At 35.3% G+C, this 26,550-nt stretch overlaps 2 protein-coding genes and 1 long non-coding RNA gene across 4 annotated transcripts in view; 2 read left to right on the top strand and 1 right to left on the bottom strand.

Annotated features, from left to right (window-relative positions):
- Positions 1 to 11,911, top strand: part of si:ch211-66e2.5 (hemicentin-2) — a 44,669-nt gene extending 32,758 nt beyond the window's left edge. The window contains exons 6-11 of the mRNA XM_049475931.1: positions 1,959 to 2,088; positions 4,477 to 4,755; positions 6,426 to 6,758; positions 8,244 to 8,492; positions 11,526 to 11,575; positions 11,677 to 11,911. Of these exons, the coding sequence (XP_049331888.1) occupies positions 1,959 to 2,088; positions 4,477 to 4,755; positions 6,426 to 6,758; positions 8,244 to 8,492; positions 11,526 to 11,533 (999 nt within the window). The 3' untranslated portion in view covers positions 11,534 to 11,575; positions 11,677 to 11,911. The remainder of the gene's footprint in view (positions 1 to 1,958; positions 2,089 to 4,476; positions 4,756 to 6,425; positions 6,759 to 8,243; positions 8,493 to 11,525; positions 11,576 to 11,676) is intronic.
- Positions 11,912 to 14,075: 2,164 nt separating this feature from the next.
- LOC125799290 (uncharacterized) lies at positions 14,076 to 14,488 on the bottom strand. The gene is made up of 3 exons (XR_007438154.1): positions 14,445 to 14,488; positions 14,237 to 14,268; positions 14,076 to 14,180 (listed from the first exon to the last, which is right to left on the bottom strand). It is a non-coding gene; the product is annotated as an uncharacterized LOC125799290 (long non-coding RNA).
- Positions 14,489 to 20,252: 5,764 nt separating this feature from the next.
- Positions 20,253 to 26,550, top strand: part of tyk2 (tyrosine kinase 2) — a 47,889-nt gene continuing 41,591 nt past the window's right edge. The window contains exons 1-2 of one of the 2 annotated variants that reach the window (XM_049475633.1): positions 20,253 to 20,400; positions 25,402 to 25,637. In XM_049475633.1, coding sequence (XP_049331590.1) covers positions 25,403 to 25,637 — 235 coding nt within the window. In that variant the 5' untranslated portion in view covers positions 20,253 to 20,400; position 25,402. The remainder of the gene's footprint in view (positions 20,401 to 25,401; positions 25,638 to 26,550) is intronic. The other variant, XM_049475634.1, reaches the window with a different exon arrangement.

Raw genomic sequence — 26,550 nt, 5'->3', positions numbered from 1 at the left:
TCTACTGTAACTGTAGATTAATTACAGAGCAGTACGGGTACAACAGATTACAGTGCTGGTGATTCTGTATCTACTGTAACTGTAGATTAATTACAGAGCAGTACGGGTACAACAGATTACGGTGCTGGTGATTCTGTATCTACTGTAACTGTAGATTAATTACAGAGCAGTATGGGTACAACAGATTACGGTGCTGGTGATTCTGTATCTACTGTAACTGTAGATTAATTACAGAGCAGTACGGGTGCAACAGATTATGATGCTGGTGATTCTGTATCTACTGTAACTGTAGATTAATTACAGAGCAGTATGGGTGCAACAGATTACAGTGATGGTGATTCTGTATCTACTGTAACTGTAGATTAATTACAGAGCAGTATGGGTACAACAGATTACAGTGCTGGTGATTCTGTATCTACTGTAACTGTAGATTAATTACAGAGCAGTACGGGTACAACAGATTACGGTGCTGGTGATTCTGTATCTACTGTAACTGTAGATTAATTACAGAGCAGTACGGGTACAACAGATTACGGTGCTGGTGATTCTGTATCTACTGTAACTGTAGATTAATTACAGAGCAGTACGGGTACAACAGATTACAGTGCTGGTGATTCTGTATCTACTGTAACTGTAGATTAATTACAGAGCAGTACGGGTACAACAGATTACAGTGCTGGTGATTCTGTATCTACTGTAACTGTAGATTAATTACAGAGCAGTACGGGTACAACAGATTACGGTGCTGGTGATTCTGTATCTACTGTAACTGTAGATTAATTACAGAGCAGTATGGGTACAACAGATTACGGTGCTGGTGATTCTGTATCTACTGTAACTGTAGATTAATTACAGAGCAGTACGGGTGCAACAGATTATGATGCTGGTGATTCTGTATCTACTGTAACTGTAGATTAATTACAGAGCAGTATGGGTACAACAGATTACAGTGCTGGTGATTCTGTATCTACTGTAACTGTAGATTAATTACAGAGCAGTATGGGTACAACAGATTACGGTGCTGGTGATTCTGTATCTACTGTAACTGTAGATTAATTACAGAGCAGTACGGGTGCAACAGATTATGATGCTGGTGATTCTGTATCTACTGTAACTGTAGATTAATTACAGAGCAGTATGGGTACAACAGATTACGGTGCTGGTGATTCTGTATCTACTGTAACTGTAGATTAATTACAGAGCAGTACGGGTGCAACAGATTACGGTGCTGGTGATTCTGTATCTACTGTAACTGTAGATTAATTACAGAGCAGTACGGGAACAACAGATTACAGTGCTGGTGATTCTGTATCTACTGTAACTGTAGATTAATTACAGAGCAGTACGGGTACAACAGATTACAGTGCTGGTGATTCTGTATCTACTGTAACTGTAGATTAATTACAGAGCAGTACGGGTGCAACAGATTATGATGCTGGTGATTCTGTATCTACTGTAACTGTAGATTAATTACAGAGCAGTATGGGTACAACAGATTACAGTGCTGGTGATTCTGTATCTACTGTAACTGTAGATTAATTACAGAGCAGTATGGGTACAACAGATTACAGTGCTGGTGATTCTGTATCTACTGTAACTGTAGATTTATTAGATGTGTGTTTTCTTTAATAATCTTAAACTGGATGTTATTGCAGAGTGAAGCCGGGTGGACCTGTCCTGTGTGGGAATTCAGGAACCCCTGCAGAACCTCGGTCCGGACTCACAATTGTCCTGATTAGGATTCAGGACCTGCCGGTCTGGCCGTGTATCCGGCGTGACGTCAGGGGAGGTGGGCAGGAGGGGGGCAGCCGGGATTGTTCTCGGGGGAGAGAGGCTTCGCTGTTCTGGGGCCCCAAGTCCTTTCTGGTCCCCCGTCATCCCTTTCAGTCCAACTATGGCGAGGACAAGAGCGGCGATGCAAAGCAGGGCTTTTGTTCGTAGCCTCGGCTCAGTTTTAGGGTTGCCAGGCAGAACCCGGCCGGAATCCCTCTCGCCTCTCCGCCAGGACTTTATTCCATATCAACACCACCTTAAAAATGATGCAGAACTCGCTGAGATACGTCCTGCTGCTGATCGCCCTGCACACAGGTACGTCTCTCCACCGTCCACAAGCTTTTAGTGCAGAAGATTAGCGGAGTTCTGTCTTTAAATCCTTTAAAACTGATCAACAGGCCTGAGTTCATCAGTCTGGATGTGATTTCTGAGATAATAGACTGTGTAGAGTCATGTGGAGCCTGCAGGCTCAGGCATTAAGCCTGGTGCTGGATTAACTTAATTAGTTTAGCCTTCAATGGAAAATCACCAATTGAAATTCTGTATACTTCTGTAACGAATTTTTGTGTGGAAACTCTGTATTGTAAAATATACCAGAATCTGTGCACAGCAGTCAGCCTGTAACATTCTGAAAATGTGATGTAATAATAGTTTGTATCACAAGGTTACTTAAATATATGTAAAAACAATGTTCCCAGCTAGATGAATACTAACATTATGTAAATGTTAAAATCAGTAAGATTACTAAAACTAAAGTCACGTTGCAGTGATGTTACCAGAACATTTGAAAACGTGGTAAATAAACTCTAAATAAAAAAAAATCCCCAAAACCTGTCAGACTAAATGTTTTAAGAATGGGATTAGAATGTTTCTCTCATAAGATTCCAAACTCGACAAATACTAACATAAAACAAAAACATTGTCAAAAGTTATGTATCGACATTACAAAACATTTAAAAATGTTAAACTCTAATAACATCCAAAGAATTTACAGATTAAAAAGTTCTAAGAATGTTATTAAAACGCTACTAAAATGTTTCTCAAATGTCATTTTCAGCAAGACGAATACTAATATTACAAAAACTAGTAACATTAAAACATTGACAGAAGTGAAGTTTCAGTAATGTTACCAAAATGTTTAAAAATGTTAAATAAACACTAAACTCTAAAAACATCCAAAAACCTTGACAGATTGAAAGTTCTAAGAGTGTTACTAAAACGTTATTAAAATGAAACGTTATTAACATTTCTAACTCGACAAATACTAACATAAAATAAAAACATTGTCAAAAATGTTGCATTGACGTTACCAAAATGTTTAAAAACGTTAAATACTGAACTCTAAAAACATCCAAAAAACTTGACAGATTGAAAATTCTAAGAATATTATTAGAATGTTATTAGAATGTTTCTCACAAACGTTCCCAGATAGACTAATACAAACATTACAGAAACGTTAAATATTACATTAAAAAAAGGCTGGTGTAAGTTGCAGTGACAATAGCAGAACATTTAAAAAAACATTAAATAAACACTAAACTTTAAAAACATCCAAAAAAACTTGATTTATTGACAGTTCTAAGGATGTTACTAGAATGTTATTAGAATGTTCCCACATAACATTTCCAGCTGGATGAATACTAACATAACATAACATGATGACAGGATGTAGTAAAGTTGTAACTGCAGTGTGAAATTAAATACGGATTAAATACAGAAGAGAATACAGTGTGTAAAAACACTGTAGAATAACTTCAGAGAGAATATTCAGGCGAATCCAGGTGCAGAAAGTGTAAAATCCGCTGCAGGGTTTTGTTGTGACTGGCTGGGTTAATGTGCTACAGCTCAGCTATAGGCCTCAGTACACACAGCTGGAACACAATCCTGGAGCGGATTTACCACCTCTGTTAACGGAGTATCCACCTAATTCTGCGTGAGGATAAGGAGGGGTCATGCTTGTTCACAAATGAATAATGAATAAATATGTGTACACACAGTACCAGTCAAAAGTTTGGACAAATTTTATTTTATTATTTTTTTATATAAAATGTTCTGTAATGAAGATAAATACTAAACTCATCTAAACTATGAAGAAAAATGTGTGGAAGGATTTAATTAAGAAAAAAGTGTTAAACAAACCAGAATATGTTTTATATTTTAGATTCTTTCAGTTTTGCACATCTCTTTCAGTTAACAGCTGTGCTGAACTCATCAAGAGTTAATTACTTGAATTTCTTGTCTCTTAATAAAGTGTTTGAGAGCATCAGTTAAAGTAAAGTAGTGAAGAGGTAGAGTTACAGGTATACAGTGAATAGTGAATATTTGATTAATGTTCGAATCCAGGTTATGAGAAGAAACAACTACTCAACTAAATAAAGAAAAAAAATAAGAAAAAAATTAGAACCAGTCAAGAATAAAAGAATTTCAAGAACTTTGAAAATATCCTTGAGTGCAGTCACCGCAAAGACCATCAACAATATTATGATGATGGAACTGGCTCTCATCAGGACCAACCTAGGAGCATCTAAATACTTCACAGAGTATTTTAGTTTGTTTAACACTGTTTTTAAGTTACTACATGATTCACTATGTGTTCCTTCATAATCTGATAGGTCACTTCACTATGTAGGTTTTCTGTCCAAGCTTTTGATTGGTTCTGTATATAGATGTAAATAATAGTAATTATGATAATAATGATAATAGATGTCTCCTCAGTCTGGAGTGATAGCTGTTCTCTGGAGATAACGCCGGCGAGGGTGGTGGTGGCGTTTGGGGAGCCGGTGACGGTCAGCTGTGTGGCCTCCAGGCCGGTGCGAGTGCTGGGATGGGAGTCGGCCATCGGGGCGTCCCACACTCAGCGGGACACCAGCGTCCAGTGGCAGGTGGACAGTCTGATCGACTGGATTGAGGAGCCGATCTGTTACGGAGTTTTCTTCACCGCACCCAGACAGTGTGAAGAGAAACTCAACCTGGTTCTGTACAGTACGTTCAACACTTCAACACTTCAACACCTTCAACACCACAGATCTGATGCCAATATCTACAGTAACATATAAATTTCTAACTAAAGTTGCGATAGTAAAGCATTGATGACTGCTCAATCAGTCCAATGTGAGCCAGCTGGGACAGACAGGGGCTGCTTGTACTGCTCAACCTGGTTCTCTACAGTATGTTCAATACTTACAACACCACTGATCTGATAACAATATCAACAATATGATATCGATTTCTAACCCTTAAGAAAAAGTTGGGATGGTAAAGCATTGATGGTGCCCCTGGGGATAGGGGCGTGGCCACCGTGACCTGGTAGTTCGAAAAACAACCGTGACCCAGTAGTTTAGGAAAGTGTCTCTCTTGAGGGAAAGCTGAGGCAAGGTCTTTGGTCCCAGCCGGATTCTCAATCAGTCCAATGCGAACCAGCTGGGACAGACAGGGGCTGCACATATTGCTCAACCTGGTTCTCTACAGTACAGTCAATTCCTACAACACCACGGATCTGATACCAATATCTTCAATATAATATTGATTTCAGCTCTGATACACACTTTAAAAAAAGTTGGGACACAATCTCCCTGTGTATATAGTGCCCCTTAGTTTCAGTGTCCCTTTGTTTTATTGTGTGCTCTGTTGTCCTATCAGTGTCCTTGCTTGTTCTCGTTCTTTTTGTATGTTATTTCTTGTTTTATAGTATTGCTAAATCAGTGTAGTTTTTACATTTAGTCTTGTCTTTGTCTGTGTAAATTGTTATACCTGCACTTACAGTACATCCACCCTCTCACCCCTCAACACCCCTCACAACAGCCATGCCCTTGTAATGTGTGCAGCATGTGGTTTAGCATTGTCTTGCTAAGGGCTAAAGTACTGTCACTACGATCAGAAGCTCAGTTCTGCGTCTGTGAGCTGATGTATCAGAACCGAGTCGCTGCGCTTTCCTCTGAGCGTTAGCGCTGTGATGCTGCTCGGCAATGCTACATCTACTGCAACAGCAGCAGCTCAAAAAGAGGCAGAGTCTGACTTCACATGTATCGGAGGAGGCGTGTGCTAGTGGGTTGGGTAATTGGCCGTGTAAAATTGGGGAGAAAATAGGAAAAATAAAAAAAAACATACAATTTTATGTAGAACAGATTTTATGAAGAACAAATTTGAATTAAAGAAATCGTACGGGTTCACAGTGTGGTTTAGTGTTTTTAATCAGTCTAATCAGCTCTAGTCCACTTCTCCGAACTAGAAAGACTCCAGCTATGCTAACACCTGTCTGTAGTTAGCTTTTTTTGAGGTCATTAACCTTTTTAAGGGTTTACATACTTTTTTTCTCACTTCCTTGCACTATTGAGATTTTTACAGTTCTTCTCACTGAGGACATGAATGGCCGTTAATATCTTTTATTATGTTATTATTTAAGGTTATTTAAGGTTATTTAAGATTATAGATTATATTTGTCCACTTTTTCTTACCCCTGTATCATTTACATTTTTACATTTATGGTATGTAGCAGACGCCCTTATCCAGAGCGACTTACAGCAGTGCTTCAAAGTTACTTAAGATATCCAAAGCTAGTTTGTAGACTAGGATCAAGAGATACATAGAGCTTAATCATGTTTAGAACCCTAGGAACCTTGATGATTGGTATCTGTTATCTGTTCCTCCTGCAGAGACTCCGGACAGCATCTCCATCAGTCTGGTGAATCACACCGGTGCGGTGGTGGAGGGCCGGGAGTACCAGCTGCTGTGTGAGGTGCAGAACGTGGCGCCGGTGCAGTACCTGACGCTGCGCTGGTACCGCGGACAGGTGGAGGTGTATAACCACACCTTCTCTGAGCTGTCTCCCACCACCCCCGTCCAGGTGTCCTCCACCCTGCTGATCAACCCCGGCCGGGCGGAGGACGGAGCGCCGTACCGGTGCGAGGCGGCGCTAGAACTGGGACCTGAAGGACCTCAACCTCCACCCAGAGTGAAGTCCCAACCAATCACCATCACTGTTCACTGTGAGTAACAGCCAATCACGTTTAGAGATCACGATCTGCTCCATATTTTAGTCCTGTTTTATAGAACTAGATCAAGCTGTGTGTGTGCATTTACACATCTGTTTCAGCAATCAGTACCATTCTGTTCATTTAAAGTAGCTGGATACGTTCATTACAGAGTGTTTCCACAATTATGTCATGCAGTGCCAGAGACCATATACAGCTCAGGAAAAAATGTTACCAAATTAAAAACCTCTGGAATATAATCAAGAGGAAGATGGATGATCACAAACCATCAAACCACCAAACTGAATTGCTTGAATTTTTACACCAGGAGTAAAGCAGCATAAAGTTATCCAAAAGCAGTGTGTAAGACTGGTGGAGGATGACATGATGCCAAGATGCATGAAAAAAACTGTGATTAAAAATCAGGGTTATTCCACCAAATATTGATTATTTCTGAACTCTTAAAACTTTATGAATATGAACTTGTTTTCTTTGCATTATTTGAGGTCTGAAAGTTCTGCATCTTTTTTGTTATTTCAGCCATTTCTCATTTTCTGTAAATAAATGCTCTAAATGAGAATATTTTTATTTGTAATTTGGGAGAAATGTTGTCTGTAGTTTATAGAATAAAACAACAATGTTCATTTTACTCAAACATAAACCTATAAATAGCAAAATCAGAGAAACTGATTCAGAAACTGTAGTGCTCTCTTCATTTTTACTAAGCTGTATAAACATAAATAAATATGTCTAACAACACATGTAACTGCAGTAATTATCTGGGAGACATCCTTTCAACCATGACTGTATGTGTTAACTCTTTTTTAAAAATAAAAACCTGTTTTAATAAAGGTGTAATTTCCTTATCTCCCAGTGTTCTCCCTGTACTTTTCCATTCATGTGCACTCTCCTCTTGTCTCATTTGTTACTCCGCCCCCCTCGTTACCTGCCCAGTTGTTCATAGTTTCGTGTGTGTTTTCCCTCTGTATATATAGTCCTGTGTTTAAGTGTGTCTTTGTCAGTCATTGCATTAACCTCTGTTGTTTGTGTATCCCGAGTTTGCTTTCCTTGTTTCACTTGTTTATTTCCTTGTTTAATTCTTGTTCTTATTTCCTCTTCCTGTTTTGTTTATTTAGTCTTGTTTTAGTTCCTTGTTTTTTTTACTTATTTATCCTGCCCATCTGTTCTCCTAGTCTCACGTTTGTTTTGGTTTGTTTTTTTGTTTGTTTATTTAATTATAATAAAATCTCCTTACCTTATAAAAATACTCATAAAAACACCAATCAAGCACAAATCTTTATTTCTACGGCCATTGTTTATAAAGTATATAGAGAAACAGATACAGAACTACAGTCTGGAATTATTATAGAACTACAGAGTGAAAAATATGATAAGTGGAGCTGATAAGATGGATAAAATAGATGAAACAGGGAGGTGGTCCTAATATTATGTTTAATTTGTGTGTAATAATTTTGTTTGTTTGTTTGATTTATATATCAGACCCCCCCGACCCGTTCAGTCCGGAGCAGGAGGTGGTGGAGCTGGTTGGAGGGGAGGGTGTCGTGCTGAATTGTTCAGCAGGAGGAAATCCGCCTCCTTCATACAGCTGGAGTTCTCCAAACCTGGAAGAGTTTAGTGATGAGAACCAGCCCGTCCTCACAGCGCCATCCTCAGGTACATACACCTGTACCGCCTCCAACCTGCTGGGAAAAGCAAGCAAGACCTTCACCATCAAGACCAAATCCAAAGGTGAGACACTGAGACAGAGCGACAGGTATAATCCAGCTCTGATCAGAGTAGAACTCATTTATACTACGTTCTTACTACAAGTACACCTCCTCTCATACATGTGAAATTAGACTCCGCCTCTTTTTCAACTGCAACCAATCAGTGTATCATTAGGCAGCATCACTAGGAGAGTATCACCTACTGTACCCACCCAGAGAGACTCTCTCTCAGACTCCGGCTGCTGATGGAGAAGCAGCATGATCTACTGTACTCTCTCTCTCTCAGACTCCAGCTGCTGCACGACTGTACTCGTGATTGTGTAAACATACTCCACATTGTTTAACCAGTGCATCGATGTAATACCATGGACTGTTAATTTCCTTAAATTCTAATATATTTTAAGTGTTTTTATGATACAGTTGCAAGAAAATATGTGAACTCTTTGGGATTATACTTGGATTTCTGCATAAATTGGTGATTAAGTATGTTCTGATCTTCATCTACAGTAAGTCACAACAATAGACAAACACAGTCTGATTAAACTAAAACCACACAAATAATTATATGTTTGCATGCTTTTATTAAACACAAAATGTTAACATTCACAGTGAGGGGAGGAAAAGTATTTGGAACTCTAGACTAATTACTTTTCTTAGAGCTAACTGAAGCAGGATGTGATGAGATGTGATTGGATGTGTTGGTAAAAGCTGCCCTGCTCTATAAAAAACATCAACACTTAAGAAGCATCTTCTTAAGAAGCATTGCTTGATGTGAATCATGCCTCGCAAAAAATATCAAGCTCTCAGAAGACCTACATTGAAGAACTGTTGACTTAAAGCATGAAGCTGGAAAGGGTTACAAATCTCAAAAGTGTCTCTAAAAGCCTTGATGTTCATGTGTCCACAGTAAGACAGACGATCTCCACAAATGGAGAAAGTTCAGCACTGTTGCTGCTACTCTCTAGGCGTGGTAAAGTCCTGTAAAGATGACTGTAAGAGCACAGCGCAGAATGATCAATGAGGTGAGGAAGAATCCTAGAGTGTCAGCTGAAGACTGAATACAGAAATCTCTGGGACATAAGAAAAACATTAAACATGAATGGAGTTGATGGGAGGACACCACGGAGGAAGACACTGCTGTCCAAAAAAACATTTTTTGCTGCACGTTTGAAGTTTGCAAAAGAGCACCTGGATGTTCAACAGCAGTACTGACTAAATATACTGTGGACAGATGAAACTGAAATTGAGTTGTTTGGAAGGAAAACACACAACACTATGTGTGGAAAAAAAAGGCACAGCACACCATCATCAAAACCTCTTCCCAACTGTGAAACATGGTGGAGGGGTCATCATGGTTTGGGGCTGCTTTGCTTTGCTGTCTCAGGGTCTGAACGGATTTTGCCGTCATCAGCGGAAAAATTAATTCCCAAGTTTACCAAGACATTTTATAGATATCAGGAAAACTGAAGACCATCTGTCCTCCAACTGAAGCTCAACAGAGGACGGATGATGCAACAGAACAACGACCCAAAACATAGAAATAAATCAACATCCGAACGACTTCAACAGAAGAAAATAAATAAATCCTCCTTCTGGAGAGTCCTGACCTCCTGAACCCAACTGAGATGCTGCGGCATCATGAGCTCAAGAGAGAGATTCACACCAGATATCCCATAATATTATAGCTGAACTGAAACAGTTTAGTGAAGAGGAATGATCCAGAATTCCTCCTGACCGTTCTGCAGGTCTGATCTGCAGCTACAGGAAACCATTGGTTGAGGTTTTTGCTGCTAAAAGAGGATCAACCAGTTATTAAATCCAAAGATTCACATACTTTTATTTCCTCTCACTGTGAATATTAACATGCTGTGTTTCATAAAATCATGCAAACACATAATTTAATATATTTATTTTGTGTGGTTTTACTTTAAGCAGACTGTGTTTGTCTTTTGTTGTGATTTAGATGAAGATCAGAACATTTAATCACCAATTTATGCAGAAATCCAAGTATAATCCCAAAGAGTTCACACACTTTTTCCTGAAACTGTAAGTGTTGTGTGTTGTTGTGTGTTGTGCAGCTGTAGAGAGGTGTAGATCAGATCTGCTGGTGGGTAAAGCGAGAGCCGCAGTGTGAGCTCTGTCTGAGAGGAAGTCGCTCTGAGAGAGGAACTTACAGAGCGCTAATCTGATTTCCACACAGTAACACTGCAGATCCAGAGCTAACTAATGCTAGCCAACCACAAACAGACCTTAACCAGAGAGGTTTAAAGGAAGTGATGTCATTGCTGATGTCACTGTGATGCATTTGCTCTGTCTCTTTGCGTTGTTTTACTGAAATTCACACAGCAAATACTGAGGCACTGCAGGAAGTTGCGTACTTTAAGACTTTTTAGATATTTTAGAGGAAAATGACTTTTAGCTTTAGCTGTAGCTGTAGCTGGTTCTGTAATGATTGCAGTTGTTTCAGTCTCTCTCAGCTGCTTCACACGTTTGTTTGTAAAGGAAGTCGTGGTTTTAGTGGTTGGAGCACTGTGTTCTTGTTCACAGGGTTGTAGGTTTAATAAACTGCCACTACTTTACACATAACTGTGAGAAGTTTCACCAGCTGCATCACAACTGTGCACTTTACACTAACCACTGTACGCTTATAAGGCTTTAAAAAACATGTTCCTTAAGTTCTTTACACTAAATCACATGAAGTGTAGAATCACTACACAATAATAGTGAGTGTCTGTCAGAAACTGTTGGACACGCCCAGTATGCAAATAGATTGTGACAGAAGCCAATAGAAAAGAAGCTGTTAATGACAAAACAGACTAAACTCAGTTATTATAAGTTGGTTCAACTCAAAGATCTCAGTTTGAACAGTACAGTTTATGTTCCCTCCCTCTGAGTGCAGCTGCCTAGCTGAGTCATTCTGCCTAGTAATGCTGCACTGATTGGCTGCAGCTGGAAAAGGGGCGGAGTCTGAATTCACATGTATCGAAGTAGAGATAAACTATTTTATTATAATATATATTATTTTATTTTAATATAATTGTACTTGTTTTTGCAGGTGTTTAAATTCAGAGACGTTTCTTACGTTTGACTGGGATATACTTCCAGGTAGTGCGATCCTCTCTTACAAAATAAATCAGTATCTGCTGCTGTTCTGATGTTCTGAGTGTGTTATAGGTGTGTTATTAATCTTGTCTTTGATGTTTCAGGTGTGATATCTTCACTATGACGACACCCAATCACACCGCTGCTCACGTTACCTGTTCTAACAGTCGTGTGTATGAGTGAATCTAACAGTATATATACTGTGTGTGAGGTCTGTGTTAGCTGAGATCTGGATGTCTAACTGGCTGTTTTTATTTTATTTTTAAGATATTTTGATATTAACCGAGTATATTCATAAATAAATCACATTAATATAATATAATAAAGGCGTGTCTTGTCCTCATGGTTACAGTGTTTTGTTTCCTGTTGAATAGAGCAGTGAGTCAAACCACTGAGAATTCACTTCCCCGTAACTGAATTAAGAATAAAGTGGGCATTATCCTTTTCAGGGACTTTCCATCCAATACTGATACGTCTCTGTAAAAAATGAAGAGATCACTTCAGTTTCTGAATCAGTTTCTCAGATTTTGCTATTTATAGGTTTATGTTTGAGTAAAATGAACATTGTTGTTTTATTCTATAAACTACAGACAACATTTCTCCCAAATTCCTAATAAAAATATTCTCATTTAGAGCATTTATTTACAGAAAATGAGAAATGACTGAAATAACAAAAAAAGATGCAGAACTTTCAGACCTCAAATAATGCAAAAAAAAAAAAAAAAAAAGGTAATATTCATAATTCAAGTTTTAAGAGATCAGAAATCAATATTTGGTGGAATAAACCTGGTTTCGTTTTGGCATCATGTTCTCCTCCACCAGTCTTACACACTGCTTTTGGATATCTTTATGCTGCTTTACTCCTGGTGTAAAAATTCAAGCAGTTCAGTTTGGTGGTTTGATGGTTTGTGATCATCCATCTTCCTCTTGATTATATTCCAGAGATTTTTAATTTGCTAAAATCAAAGAAACTCATCATTTTTAAGTGGGATCTCTTCCAGAGCTGTATAATTTATTATATCTTTTTCATAGGAAACACTATAGAAATGAAAATGTGATTATAATTTAGAGCTTGTATATCAGTATAGATTAACTGTTCTCTTTTATAACTCAACATACAGACATTATTATCTTATCTATAATCTATTTACAATAAAAAATCGTACACCTCGTACACCAGTGAACTTGCACAAATTGTGCCCAAAGTTTCAATATTCTAAATGGTTATCCTTATTTAACACTGCCTTAACGATCGTCTTCCAGTCCTCCATGATTTATTTAATGTTTTTCCTTTAACTTTTATCCTATTTTCATCCCAACTGCTGTATGATCTTAGTCATATATACTATATAGACTATTAGATCTTTATAGACTAGTTCTTTATATAAATAAACATTTCTGTTTCTCACATTCTTAGAGAGTTCTTTAACATGAGGTGGCATGTTAAATATCCAGTGGCCAGTATAAGAGCATTAAACCAAAAACACCATATTTAACAGCCATGATTCGCCATTCACACCTGAGAGCTTCTAACTATAAAAAAATATTATTTATCTCATTTTAATGATGACGGGAGTGTGCGGGCTGACTCTTAGGCAGCAGCTTTGGGTATTAAACCGGAGTGAATTAGCTTCAGTTGAGCTCTGGTAATGTAATTTGATGGAAATGTGAGTAGTTTGGTAATAAAATAATGTTTAAATTTATTTAATAGCTCTGGGCTCTACTGCTCTTTTGACTCTGGTTGGCTCATGTTGGGCATTTCTGGGTTTATTTCTATAGAATAGAATAGAAGCAGAGTTTCAGTGTTGTTGGAGCAGATCAGATTACTGGCCTCGGCTCGAGGCTTCAGCAGCTCGACTCTGAATAAGAGTTAGCATGATTACAACAGATACAGATACAGATCCTTTAAATAAAAATAAACCCCATGATTCAGTTCTGTTTTTGGGCAAATTTGGCAGAACTTGTGTTTTCCAGTAAGTCAGTAAGTCTGTGTAAGAGTCAGGTTTAAAAACTTCCCTTTATAATAACGCTAATAATATGATAATAATATGATAATAATATGATAATAATATGATAATAATATGATAATGATGTGATAATAATATGATAATGATATGATAATAATATGATAATGATATGATAATAATATGATAATGATATGATAATAAACCTCCGGAGTCAGTAATTACAGGAATAAGAAAAGGAGAATTTAGTTTGAGTAGTGGTGTTTTAAACACAACACAGAAAGATCTCAGAGCTCCATTAAACTTCCATCCACCACCTTCTACAGAGAGGAGCTGCGTCTGTGGTTCAAGAGATATATTTTAAAGACCCACCTAAACATCTAAACATCTAAACATCTAAACACCTAAACACCTAAACATCTAAACACCTAAACACCTAAACATCTAAACATCTAAACACCTAAACATCTAAACACCTAAACACCTAAACACCTAAACATCTAAACAACTAAACATCTTAACACCTAAACATCTAAACATCTAAACATCTAAACACCTAAACACCTAAACATCTAAACACCTAAACATCTAAACACCTAAACATCTAAACATCTAAACACCTAAACATCTAAAGGTCTAAACATCTAAAGGTCTAAACACCTTAACATCTAAACACCTAAACACCTAAACATCTAAACACCTAAACACCTTAACACCTAAACATCTAAACACCTAAACATCTAAACATCTAAACACCTAAACATCTAAAGGTCTAAACATCTAAAGGTCTAAACACCTTAACACCTAAACATCTAAACACCTAAGCATCTAAATATCTAAACACCTAAACATCTAAACATCTAAACACTTAAACATCTAAAAACTGAAACACCTAAACACCTTAACACCTAAACATCTAAAGGTCTAAACATCTAAACATCTAAATATCTAAATATATAAACACCTAAACATCTAAACACCTAAACATCTAAAGATCTAAACATCTAAATATCTAAATATCTAAACACCTAAACATCTAAACATCTAAACAACTAAACATCTAAATGTTTAAATGTCTAAACACCTAAACATCTAAACATCTAAATATCTAAATATATAAACACCTAAACACCTAAACACCTAAACATCTAAACATCTAAATATCTAAACATCTAAATATCTAAATATATAAACACCTAAACACATAAACACCTAAACATCTAAACACCTAAACATCTAAACATCTAAATATCTAAACACCTAAACACCTAAACATCTAAACACCTAAACACCTAAATATGTAAACACCTAAACATCTAAACACCTAAACACCTAAACATCTTAACACCTAAACATCTAAACATCTAAACATCTAAACACCTAAACACCTAAACATCTAAACATCTTAACACCTAAACATCTAAACATCTAAACATCTAAACACCTAAACACCTAAACATCTAAACATCTAAACACCTAAACACCTAAACATCTAAACATCTTAACACCTAAACATCTTAACACCTAAACATCTAAACATCTAAACATCTAAACACCTAAACATCTAAACATCTAAATATCTAAACACCTAAACACCTAAACATCTAAACATCTAAACACCTAAACACCTAAACACCTAAATATGTAAACACCTAAACATCTAAACACCTAAACACCTAAACATCTTAACACCTAAACATCTAAACATCTAAACATCTAAACACCTAAACACCTAAACATCTAAACATCTTAACACCTAAACATCTAAACATCTAAACACCTAAACACCTAAACATCTAAACATCTAAACACCTAAACATCTAAACATCTAAACATCTAAACACCTAAACACCTAAACATCTAAACATCTAAACACCTAAACACCTAAACATCTAAACATCTAAACACCTAAACACCTAAACATCTTAACACCTAAACATCTAAACATCTAAACATCTAAACACCTAAACACCTAAACATCTAAACATCTTAACACCTAAACACCTAAACATCTAAACATCTTAACACCTAAACATCTAAACATCTAAACATCTAAACATCTAAACATCCCCTCTCTCACCATTTAAAGGAAGGGAAACCAACTCAACTCAACTTTATTTATAAAGCACTTTCAAAACAACAACAGCTAAAACAAAGTGCTGAACATAGTTAATTATACAACATAAAACAAACAAACAAACAAACAAACACTAAAACTATAAGAAACAGTAAAAATAAAACAGTAACAAGTAATTAAGAAAACAAATAGAAAAGTAAAAAAAACTCCAAAAACAAGAGCAAATCTCATTTAGGGTCAAAAGCTAAAGAATAGAAATGGGTTTTAGAAATAGTTTTAAAATCAAAGAGTCAAAATAGACAGACAGACACACAGACACACAGACACGCAGACATGCAGATAGATAGATAAACAGACAGACAGGCATACAGAGATAGATAAATCAAACACAGACAGAAAGAAAAAGGCAGACAGACAGACTGTTTATTTATATATATATATATATATATATAGTAAATATGTGCATAGACACAGTAAATATTAAATCACAGACGCAGCTCTTCTTGTCTGGAAGACAGTGTATATAATTAGCTAGTTAGGTATGTAGTGTCCACATATATGCTGTAAATAGCTTTAAACTATGTTTAATGTGCTGTTGTAATGGGAACGCTGGGAACGCTGGGAACGCTGGGTCACTATACGCTCTTTATGATCGGTGATCAGAGCAGCAGCTGCTTCAGACTGTATTTATTATAATATCTGATACGACTGGAGAACTTTATTATGAACTGAGAGTATATTCTAACACATGCAGGATGCGTGGCAGAATACAGGGTGTATATATGAGGGAGAGGATTGGTTTTATTAGGGTGTGAGTCGGTGTGATCACAGTCAGCTGCACTAATCAGTTCCAGACTAAAAATCTAGAGTTAATCAGACTGAAGAGACAGAAAACGACACTGAAACTGTAACTTCAGAATCTCCTCACAGGAAGTGAAATGTGAGAGTTAGAGGTTAGTAGGTTTGAGGGACAGTTCTGTGAGAAAGTTGCAGATAACTCCAATCCCTCTAAACAAGATACTAAAAAAACTAAATCTTACACAATGCACAAGGTGCGTCATGATGCTCATCGCTATCTTACACCTTCTATATTCACTCCTTCCTCCTGTCTGCTTTAAACAGCAGCAGAGCTTCTGAATATATCTACACTGATGGGCGTGGTGTTCTGGAAATGAGGTGTGTTCAGGTACATTTCTGGAGTTTTATCTTGTTTATCTTGGTAACAGAAAACACAGGAGCTCCACTGACTGAATACAACCTAGACAGACGCCAACAGTCAGACGTTCATCTCTATCTCGGTAACACAGGCGCCGTGCCGAGCCGAGCGTACACCCCCACTTATTACACACACATGAACACACAGCAGCACAAACCCAACTTTTACATCAACAATAAACAGAATAGTAAATAAAATAACATTGCTGTTCCCGTAAATGAGCTGCTGGAGCTCCTTCACAGCGTCAACCAGCAGCTCAGTTTCCTCTGCTGAGAAGAGTTTGTTGAACACGTCCAGGTAGCTGCACCGTTACAATAGCAATCCACCAAATCCGTCAGAGCTCACCTGGTTTTACTCTTAAAGAGAATGATGAGCAACAGACACTCTGATTGGTTTATTTCACGTTACACCCAAAATTAAAATTAACCACACGCTTTGAGATGCGCAAGGTTTACTTTTCCTGTCGTTACGATAGCAAAGACACACTGACACGCCCTAAATCAAACTGCATGTTACACTATTTACTGCTCGCCAAAGACTGCTAAAAGCTCTTGAGAAATCCAGAGAGCTCCAGAGACCCAGTCACGGACGACTTTGATGGATGATGTTGACAGATTTGATTATTTCATAGTGCTACAGTGAGAATTAAGAATTAAATTATTTCTATTACACAATTAATTTAATTAAATTTTTTTTTATATTGTTACAAAAACCCTCCAAACTAATGTGCTTAAACAAAAAAAACAGGTGGTTATAATGTTATGGCTGTAAAGCTGATCTCATTATGTTGGATCAAATTCATGTGAACAAACTAATCCGCAACAAATCACACTGTTGACGTGTTGCTAGGTAACCGATTTCATCACGCCCACACAACTCTGTTCTTTCTTTGTTTCTTTTCTTTGTGTTTGATTTGGAGGCGACTGTGTAAATATTATTCCTGTATTTAAAGTGTCACTCTCTATCAAATATTAATTATGCGTTTCTATCTAAACCACATTCAGGACCAATCAAACGTTTGGGTTATTATATTTATAGAGAGACACATTATTAATATTTTATAGAGAGTAATCTCTAACACTGTAAATACATTTATTCTATAAACTACAGACAACATTTCTCCCAAATTCCAAATAAAAATCCAAAAAAAATATTCTCATTTAGAGCATTTATTTACAGAAAATGAGAAATGACTGAAATAACAAAAAAGATGCAGAACTTTCAGACCTCAAATAATGCAAAGAAAACAAGTTCATATTCATAAAGTTTTAAGAGTTCAGAAATAATCAATATTTGGTGGAATAACCCCATCTGTTTTACCACTGCTTTACTACAGAATAAAATCCATTTGAAAACTAAGTATAGTTTATTTCCATTTATACAGACCAACTGTGAGCTATTAACCAATTAACTATTTAATATCTAAAAACCTCCCCCTTTTTTAAAACTGTAAATGACTTTTTTTTTCAGTTTTTAGATCATTTGTTTGTTTTAAATTTAATACACTGTATTTTGGATTTTGTACCAGTTCCAGTTATTAACTGAACCTGAAGATTTTAAATGGCAAAAATAAAGGAAAAAAATTGGGTGTTCTAAAACTTTTGACCAGTAATGTATTAAGAAACTATACTATACATTTCAAATACATTTTTGCATAAATCATTGTTGCATTATAACACGTCAGTTTCCTTCTTATTATTTTTATTAAATGATAAAAAAGATTTTTAATATTAATAAACTCTTACAGTAAAAATAAAGATTATTAATTTTGTGTACCACTTTAAAATAAGAGTCCTTTATAAATAGTCATGAATTTAAAGTATAAAGTAATGAATTTTAATACTTTTTAATTAGGCTCTAAATAATTAGCGAAAAACTAACATGCAGTTAAATCACATTAATCGAAAAGTTTAGGAAGTTAAATTAAAAACTTATTAACAGATATATCAATCCAGTAATATCGAATAGAAATGAATGTGGAATCACTGTTTACTAAACTACAGCTCTATACTGCTTATTTTATTTATGTCTGTTTTTACAACCTGATTAACATTTGTTAATGAACTCCTTTTTTTAATTCTTATCTATTAACTCTTTATAAAAGAGACTTAATTTAAAGTACTGCAGTTTTTCTTATATCTGCCACTTTTATGTATAATTACTGATTTTCTCTTTTCCACACTACAAAATAAAAGTCTTTTTAGGTATACTGGTTTATGCTCTTTTGGCGCCCCCTGCTGATCTCGCGCGTATGAACCCAGTGATTTTGGACTCACTCAGAAGCGCCTCCTGGTGTCACACAAATCCACTTCACTCCATATAAATAATATATAATACTGTAATATATATAATATATATATATATAATATGTAATACTGTAAACTCCTATCTGCTGCACCTGAAGAGAAGGAGGGTTTATTTACTGTTTACAGGCTGTTAAACTCAGGGAAGATTTGACTGAAATTAAAATATAGATTTTTAAACTATGCCGATAATTCAATCAATTTATAAAACTTTTTTTTTAATTAAGAGAACTCTATTAAATGGAGAACACCGATTATTAAATTATGTGAACAATTTAATAAATTAAAGGAACAGTTTATTAACTGAGAAGAAAAGTTTATTTTATTAATTTTTTATTAAATTATTTATTAAATGATATATTAAATTATGTGGATCATTTAAGAAGTAACAGGAATATTTATTAAATTATTTTTCTAATTTATTAAATCGAAGGAGCAGTTTATTAAATAAAAGGAGCTGCTTTTTAATAATTAAATGAAGGGAACCGTTTATTAAATAAAGTTACTTAACTGAACAGTTTACTTAATTGAAAAAAGAACGGGTTTTTAAATGAAAGAAACCGTTTATTAAACGAAGGAAACGGTTTATTAAATAAAGGGAAAAGTTTACTATATTAATAATAATAATAAATAAATTAAAAGAACTTCATATATCAAATAAAGGTAACCGGTTTTTAAATGAATAAACCCGATGATTAAATTATGTTGATAGTTTATTAAATTAAGAAAAAATATTTTTTTTAATCAGAGGAACAATTAATTAAATTAAAATATTTTTTTTATTGAAGGAACAGTTTATTAAATGAAGGATATAGTTTATTAAATTAAATTGAAAAGTTTATTCAATTGAGAAAATTGGATTTTTAAATTATGTGGATAATTAAAAAATAAAAGGATTATTTTTTTGGTCTAATTTATTAAATGAAAGGAACGGTTTAATAAATGATAGGAACATTTTCTTTAATGAAGAAGATGTTCTTTGTTTAGAGATTAATTTTGAAGTTTCGTTTTTTTACCTGTTTACGGCGGTGTTTTTTAGTGTGGGGGGACTCTTATTGTGAAGCAGTAAGCGGCGGGTACAGAGCAGCGCTGATCTATAGAACCCGTGTGCGGGTTTCGGTGCGGGGGGATTGTGTGGAGATCTGCGGGGCGGTACAGGTCCTCCTGCGGTTCTGAGCGCAGCGCAGCGCGGGGATCTGGATCAGAACCTGCAGCAGCAGCAGAACCGAACCCGGACTAACCGCACTCTGACCCGGGATAATCACAGGGTGAGTCCGGCTTTAGACCGAGTTATACTCTTATATTCACTCTTATACACCAACTTCCGGTCCAGAGTGTAGCTGATCTGATCCTGGATCCGGAAGTGTCTGTTTACCTGTTTACTGTGTTTGATATTAATAATCTTATAATAATGATCAGTTTATTATTATTATAATTATATCTGTATTATAATCTTTATATTCAGGCTGAGCTGTGTTTATTATGGGGGAGCTGTATTACAGGGTGTTTACAGTGCTGATTACAGCATGAGCTACAGGCCATAATTATCTAATATAGACCCAAATCACATTAAAATGACATCATTTAATAATATTATGTTTTTAATAACTGTTTTGTAATAAAACAGTAAGACAATAGTAGTGTGTGTGTGTATCTCTGTAGAGCAGTGTATTAGGGGGTGTTTACAGTGCTGAGTAGAGCATGGTCAGATATACAGGCCATCATATCTAATATAGACCCAAATCACATCAAAATGACATCATAATTTTATAATTTCATATTTTTATAAATGTATTATAATATCACAGTATCACAGGAGTCCAGGTGAGTGTAGAACTGATGTGCTATCTCTCTCACAGCAACAGAAACACAATAAACACAAGTTGAAATAAAATATAGTATAGAATATAGAATAAACACATAATTTCACCGTTGAATTAAAACATTAATAATAATAATATTGATATTAATCTCTGTGGGTCAGTGTGAGCTTTATTATGGGCTTGTTTACAGTGCTGAGAAGGGCATGGGCTAACCTACAGAACTCTACAGAATTCTACACAAGCATATATAATTCACACATTACTCCATGTGAAAATGTAAAGTTTAACTCATCAATTTCTAGTGTTTCCTAATGTATAGGAAGTACGTAAATAAGCTTTATTTATAAAGCAGTCTTTATACAGCCTACACTGACCAAAAGTGCTGTACGTAAAAAGTCTAAGGACTACCTGTAAATACCAAACCAAACAAAAACAGAGGTAAAACACAGGTGAAAGAAATCACTTCAATACCATAATAAAACAAATAACAAGACATAAAACACAGATAAGATTAATTAAAATGCTAAAACACGAATAAGATAAAATCAGTATAAAATAAATTGACCACTAAAACACTTCAGTAATTCACTGTTCAAAACCAGTTTGTATAAGTGAGTTTTTAGACCTAATTTAAAAAATTGAGACAGAGGAGGTTTGGTGAATATAGTAGGAAGTTCTGATTAAAATATCACAACAATATAAAATAAACCCAACAAACCATTATTTTAATCCTTTTAATCCAAAGGATTAATTCAAACAGATCTTATTCCAAACAGCTCCTTACTTATTACATGTGTTTGTATGTTCTGTGAGCTCTGTTTTTGTAAAGATATATTTAGTAAAACTTATAACTTATTATATTAATATATTAATGCTGGATATGTTTTTTTGTACCTGGAATAATAATGATAATAATAATGTTTTTAGGGGATTTAATGCTTGAGTTTCTGATGCTGAGATTAGTTTAATTGGTGTTTGATTGTGTTTGAAAGGTGATATTATTGAGTGTGAGTTGTGTGTGTGCGGGTCAGGCTGAGCTGGGTTAGAGGGTTGTTGTTTAAATAGAAATTGTACAATAAATGGTAATTATGTGCCGATGCTGATATATGATATTATATATTTATAACATTTCACAGATTTTTTTAGAATTTGGATAAAACATGTCCCACATGGATAAGTTAGAATTATATTGGAAATTAATAACATTTTCATGAATAAAAAGAATCACTGTTATAAACAGGGGGTCATTTGCAAACATGTAAGGTTCTTTTATAGCTTTATTTCAATTTATATTAATTTAATGATTATATCCGGGTCTATTAACTACACAAAATCAGTCCTCAGATAGAATATATAAACTGAATTGAATAGTATATTGACCACATGAGAGAGTGTATTATAATATGTATATATGGATTAAAAACTACAAACATTGAGTTTAGAACAATGCTTATTATTATTTTATTACTATTTTATTTTGGTCTCCAAATTGTGTCCCACATATTTATAATTGCTCACAGATATTTATAATAATCAGTAATATCGTAAAACTACACACTCTAAAAAACAGAGGTACGATATGAGTACTTTTTTGTACTCAAAGGTACACTCTTTATAATTGTACCCTCAAAGGTACAATATTGGTCTTTACGGGGTCAGATTTGTTCCCTCTGAAGTACAAAGTAATTTCTAACAGCAATAAGTACAGATTTGTACCATTTAACCAGCCAAAGGGTACATTCAGTATTCTGCATCACTGCACTAATAAACTATATATATTTTAATTGCACATTTTTTATTTGAAAGCCAGACAATTTTGGATCATCAAGTTTTTGAGCCATATTTAGTTGATGATAATGTTTATAATCTTTATGATCTTTACTGCCACAAAACCATGGGTACAAAAAAGGACTTTCACTGAAAGGTAGTTTTTTGTGCCTCAATATAAGGTACAGCCCCAGAGACAAGCTTTATACCCTTTTAAGTACAAATCTGTACTTACTTTTCTTAGAGTGCAGTTATTAGCTACATTCCTGAGGACCTTCAGCTCTACTGCATGTTTAAGTTCATTTACGCTCTGTACCTTTACCATTTACTCTTAAACCACAAATATCACCACCGTCAGTTTAATATAAAAATATTAGATTTTATTTTTATTATTTTTTTATTTAATATAGTATAATTTTTAAGAAGACATCTGAAGTAGCTTTTAAACAAAGAAGAAAAACAAGATGGATAATATGAAGAACCACTGTCGATCATTTGAAAGAGGAGATTTCTCTGTTCACTGTCAGGATTTCTGTCTGGAAAATCATCTATTTTATGAAAAAATATAAGAAGAACTTTTTATTTTCAAAATTAAAACCTGTTTTATCCAAATTCTCAAGAATCTGTGATTTATAAAAGTTACACTTTAGCTTAAAAACCAGGTGTATACAGTCAATAAAATGTAATGTTTCTCCTGAGAAATGTTTTTGATTTTTACATTTATTTGTATAAATGTTCACTGGTTTAATCCCTCTATTTGTTTCAGACATATTTTAGATAATTAAACATGCACCAGGTCAACATTGCTCTTTCTGACGAACATAACAGGAGGGTTAATAAGATAATTAAAAACAGGGCTGCAAAAAATATATATAACATATCAGCATCATTATCGCAATTATTTGTTGTTTGATATAATAAAACAAATAAAATCAGAGTTTTATATATTTTTATATAATATATATTATAGAAACAGACCATATCTGCTCAAAATCATTAATTTTACTCCAACACTAGATAGAAACTGTGTGTAAATAATCATCAGTTTATTGTGATTTGCTGGATCATTTTTTTTGTAAAGAAATCTTATTATTTTTTAACTTAAAATAAATTAAAACCTGTTTTATCCAAATTCTCAAGAATCTGTGATTTAGAAACCTTACACTTTAGCTTAAAAACTAGGTGTATAGTTTCTCCTGAGAAATTAGTTTAAACATATATATTTTTTTGGATTTTACCGTTATTTGTATAAATGTTCACTGGTTTAATTCCTCTTTTATTAAATTAACTGGCTAAATAAAACAATAGTAGTCTGGTTTAGCTTCAGCAGGGTTTTAGCCGCAGTGCTAACAGACATAGCAGCCTCCCTCACATATACATATCAGTTTACAGTGGGTTAGCTGTGATGCTAACTCTTTCCCTCAGCTGGATTAGCCACAGTGCTAACAGCTAAGCTCAACATGATTTAAGCCGCAATGCTAACAAACATAACAGCCTCCCTCAGCAAGTTTACAGTGGGTTAGCTGTGATGCTAACTGTTTTACCTAACATTATTAGCTGCAATGCTAACAGCTGGCTTGCAGGGTTTGGACTGGATTCGCCACAGTTCTAACAGCTACAGTGCTAACAAAGATATCAGCCAGCTTCAAAGATTTTTTACAGCGGGTTAGCTTTGATGCTAACTGTTTTGCTCAGAAGGAATAGCCACAGTGCTAACAGCTATACTAAGCTCAGGAGAGTAAGAGTGGTTTAGCCACAATGCTAACAGATATATCAACCAGCCTCAGCAGAGCAACAGTGGGTTAGCTGTGATGCTAACAGTTTTTCCTAACTGTAATATACGCAGTTCTAACAGCTGACTCAACAGGTTTGGAGTATATTAGCCAAAATGCTAACATAAGGGTTTAGCATGGTTTGAGCTAAAATGCTAACAGACGTAGCAGCTGTTGGAGTGGGTTAGCTGTGATGCTAACAGCTTGTCTGGATCGTACAGCACTGCAGATACTGGACTACTAAACACTAGTCTAAACACTTACCTACAACTATTGACTAGTTATAAAAAATAGAACAACATTTCTCAGAAATTAATGTTGCAGCAAGTCATAATAAACTGATGAGCAGATATAATCTGTCTCTATAATAAATTATATTAAAAATGATAACACTGTGAGATTTTAATTGTTTTATTATATGGAACAACACATATTTGCAATGATGATGCTGATATGGAATATATTTATATTATATTGCAGGCTTATTTTTAATTATCTTATTAAAGCAGACAAATATGTGAAACCTGGCTTGGATTATTGGATTATTTAAGTATTATATTTTTTAATAATAATAATAATAATAATATAATGTAATGTGTTTATTTAGTGCTGAATTATTTCTTAGCTGGGGTCATACAAGTTCCTGTAATTGAATAACGATGTGTGTGTGTGTGTACAGTGTGTGTGTACAGTGTGTGTTTGGTCCATTATCTGGTGAGGAGGAATGCTCTGATTGGCTGGGAGTGTCTCCGTGTGGCTCAGGCGAGGTTAATTTCCTCACTTTAGCGTAGCTGAGAGATAATCGAGGGAAATGTGATTCTGCTCTGCTTCCCATTAAAGCACTTTACACAACAAAACCTCAAACAGCAGCTTTTATCTGTAGCATCACTGCAGTGTCGGTTTACAGGATGCCGGACGTCCCGTCTCTCCGCAGTGACCGGGGTGGACGCAGGACGATGTCTCGGCGCGGGTGCTTCAAGAGCTCAAAGCACGGGACGTCCCCCGAGCAGTGCGCCCCGCCGCAGGGTCCCGGCATCCACGTTTACCTGTTCTGGACCAAAACTGGAGACACCTACTTCACACACCTGGAGGACGGGGAGGTGACTGCCGAGGACCTGTCCATCAGAGCCGCCCAGATCGTGGGTAAGAGTGATTTACGCTTTTACATTTTATATTTTACACACTGAGATAAAATATTTTATATATTTTAAAATATCATTTAAACTAACAGCAGTCCAGCGATGTTCCTTCTTTTAATGTCTGAAAGTGTTAACTAGGAAAATATCTCATAGAGAGTAGGGCTGCAACGATTAGTCGATATAATCGACAAGGTCGATTCTTTAAATTTGTCGACTACAAATTATATTGCATATAGTAGTATAGTATATAATACAGTAAAGTATATATAGCAGTATAGTACATAATAATATAGTAGTTTAAATCTCATGTTCTGCTGTTTCTATCATTTTTAGAGATGGCATAATCATTGACTAATCGACTAATCAGAAAAAATAATCGTCAGATTAGTCGACTAACAAATGAATAATTAGTTGCAACTCTAGTAGAGAGCATCGTGGAGGCGTGTTTAGCAGTCGGTGATCTCTCACCAGGAGGTGCACTACCCAGAAGAAGCTTCCTCTATGAGCCTTTTTATAGTGCAGTGGAGAGCTGAAGCACACCTGTAACCATTCACATACCTGCCTGAAATATAACTGCATATATACAGCTCTGGAGAAAAATAAGATTTTATTTAAAAATTATGAGTTTCTTTGATTTTACCAAATTAAAAACCTCTGGAATATAATCAAGAGGAAGATGGATGATCACAAACCATCAAACCACCAAACTGAACTGCTTGAATTTTTACACCAGGAGTAAAGCAGCATAAAGTTATCCAAAAGCAGTGTGTAAGACTTTAACTATTCAAAACATGTGCTGCTCAATCTCAGGCAGCTTTACTTCATTTTTTACAAGGTTTCTAATCTAAAGATGTTTATAAAACTCATTTAAAAAGCATGTTTAAAAAAGCAAATCCACTAATTCCTTTAATTTTCTA

Source organism: Astyanax mexicanus, chromosome 3 (genome assembly GCF_023375975.1).
Source record: "Astyanax mexicanus isolate ESR-SI-001 chromosome 3, AstMex3_surface, whole genome shotgun sequence".
Classification (NCBI taxonomy): domain Eukaryota; kingdom Metazoa; phylum Chordata; class Actinopteri; order Characiformes; family Acestrorhamphidae; genus Astyanax; species Astyanax mexicanus.
The sequence above is the reverse complement of the archived record's forward strand: the minus strand, read 5'-3'. Positions and strand labels throughout refer to the sequence as shown.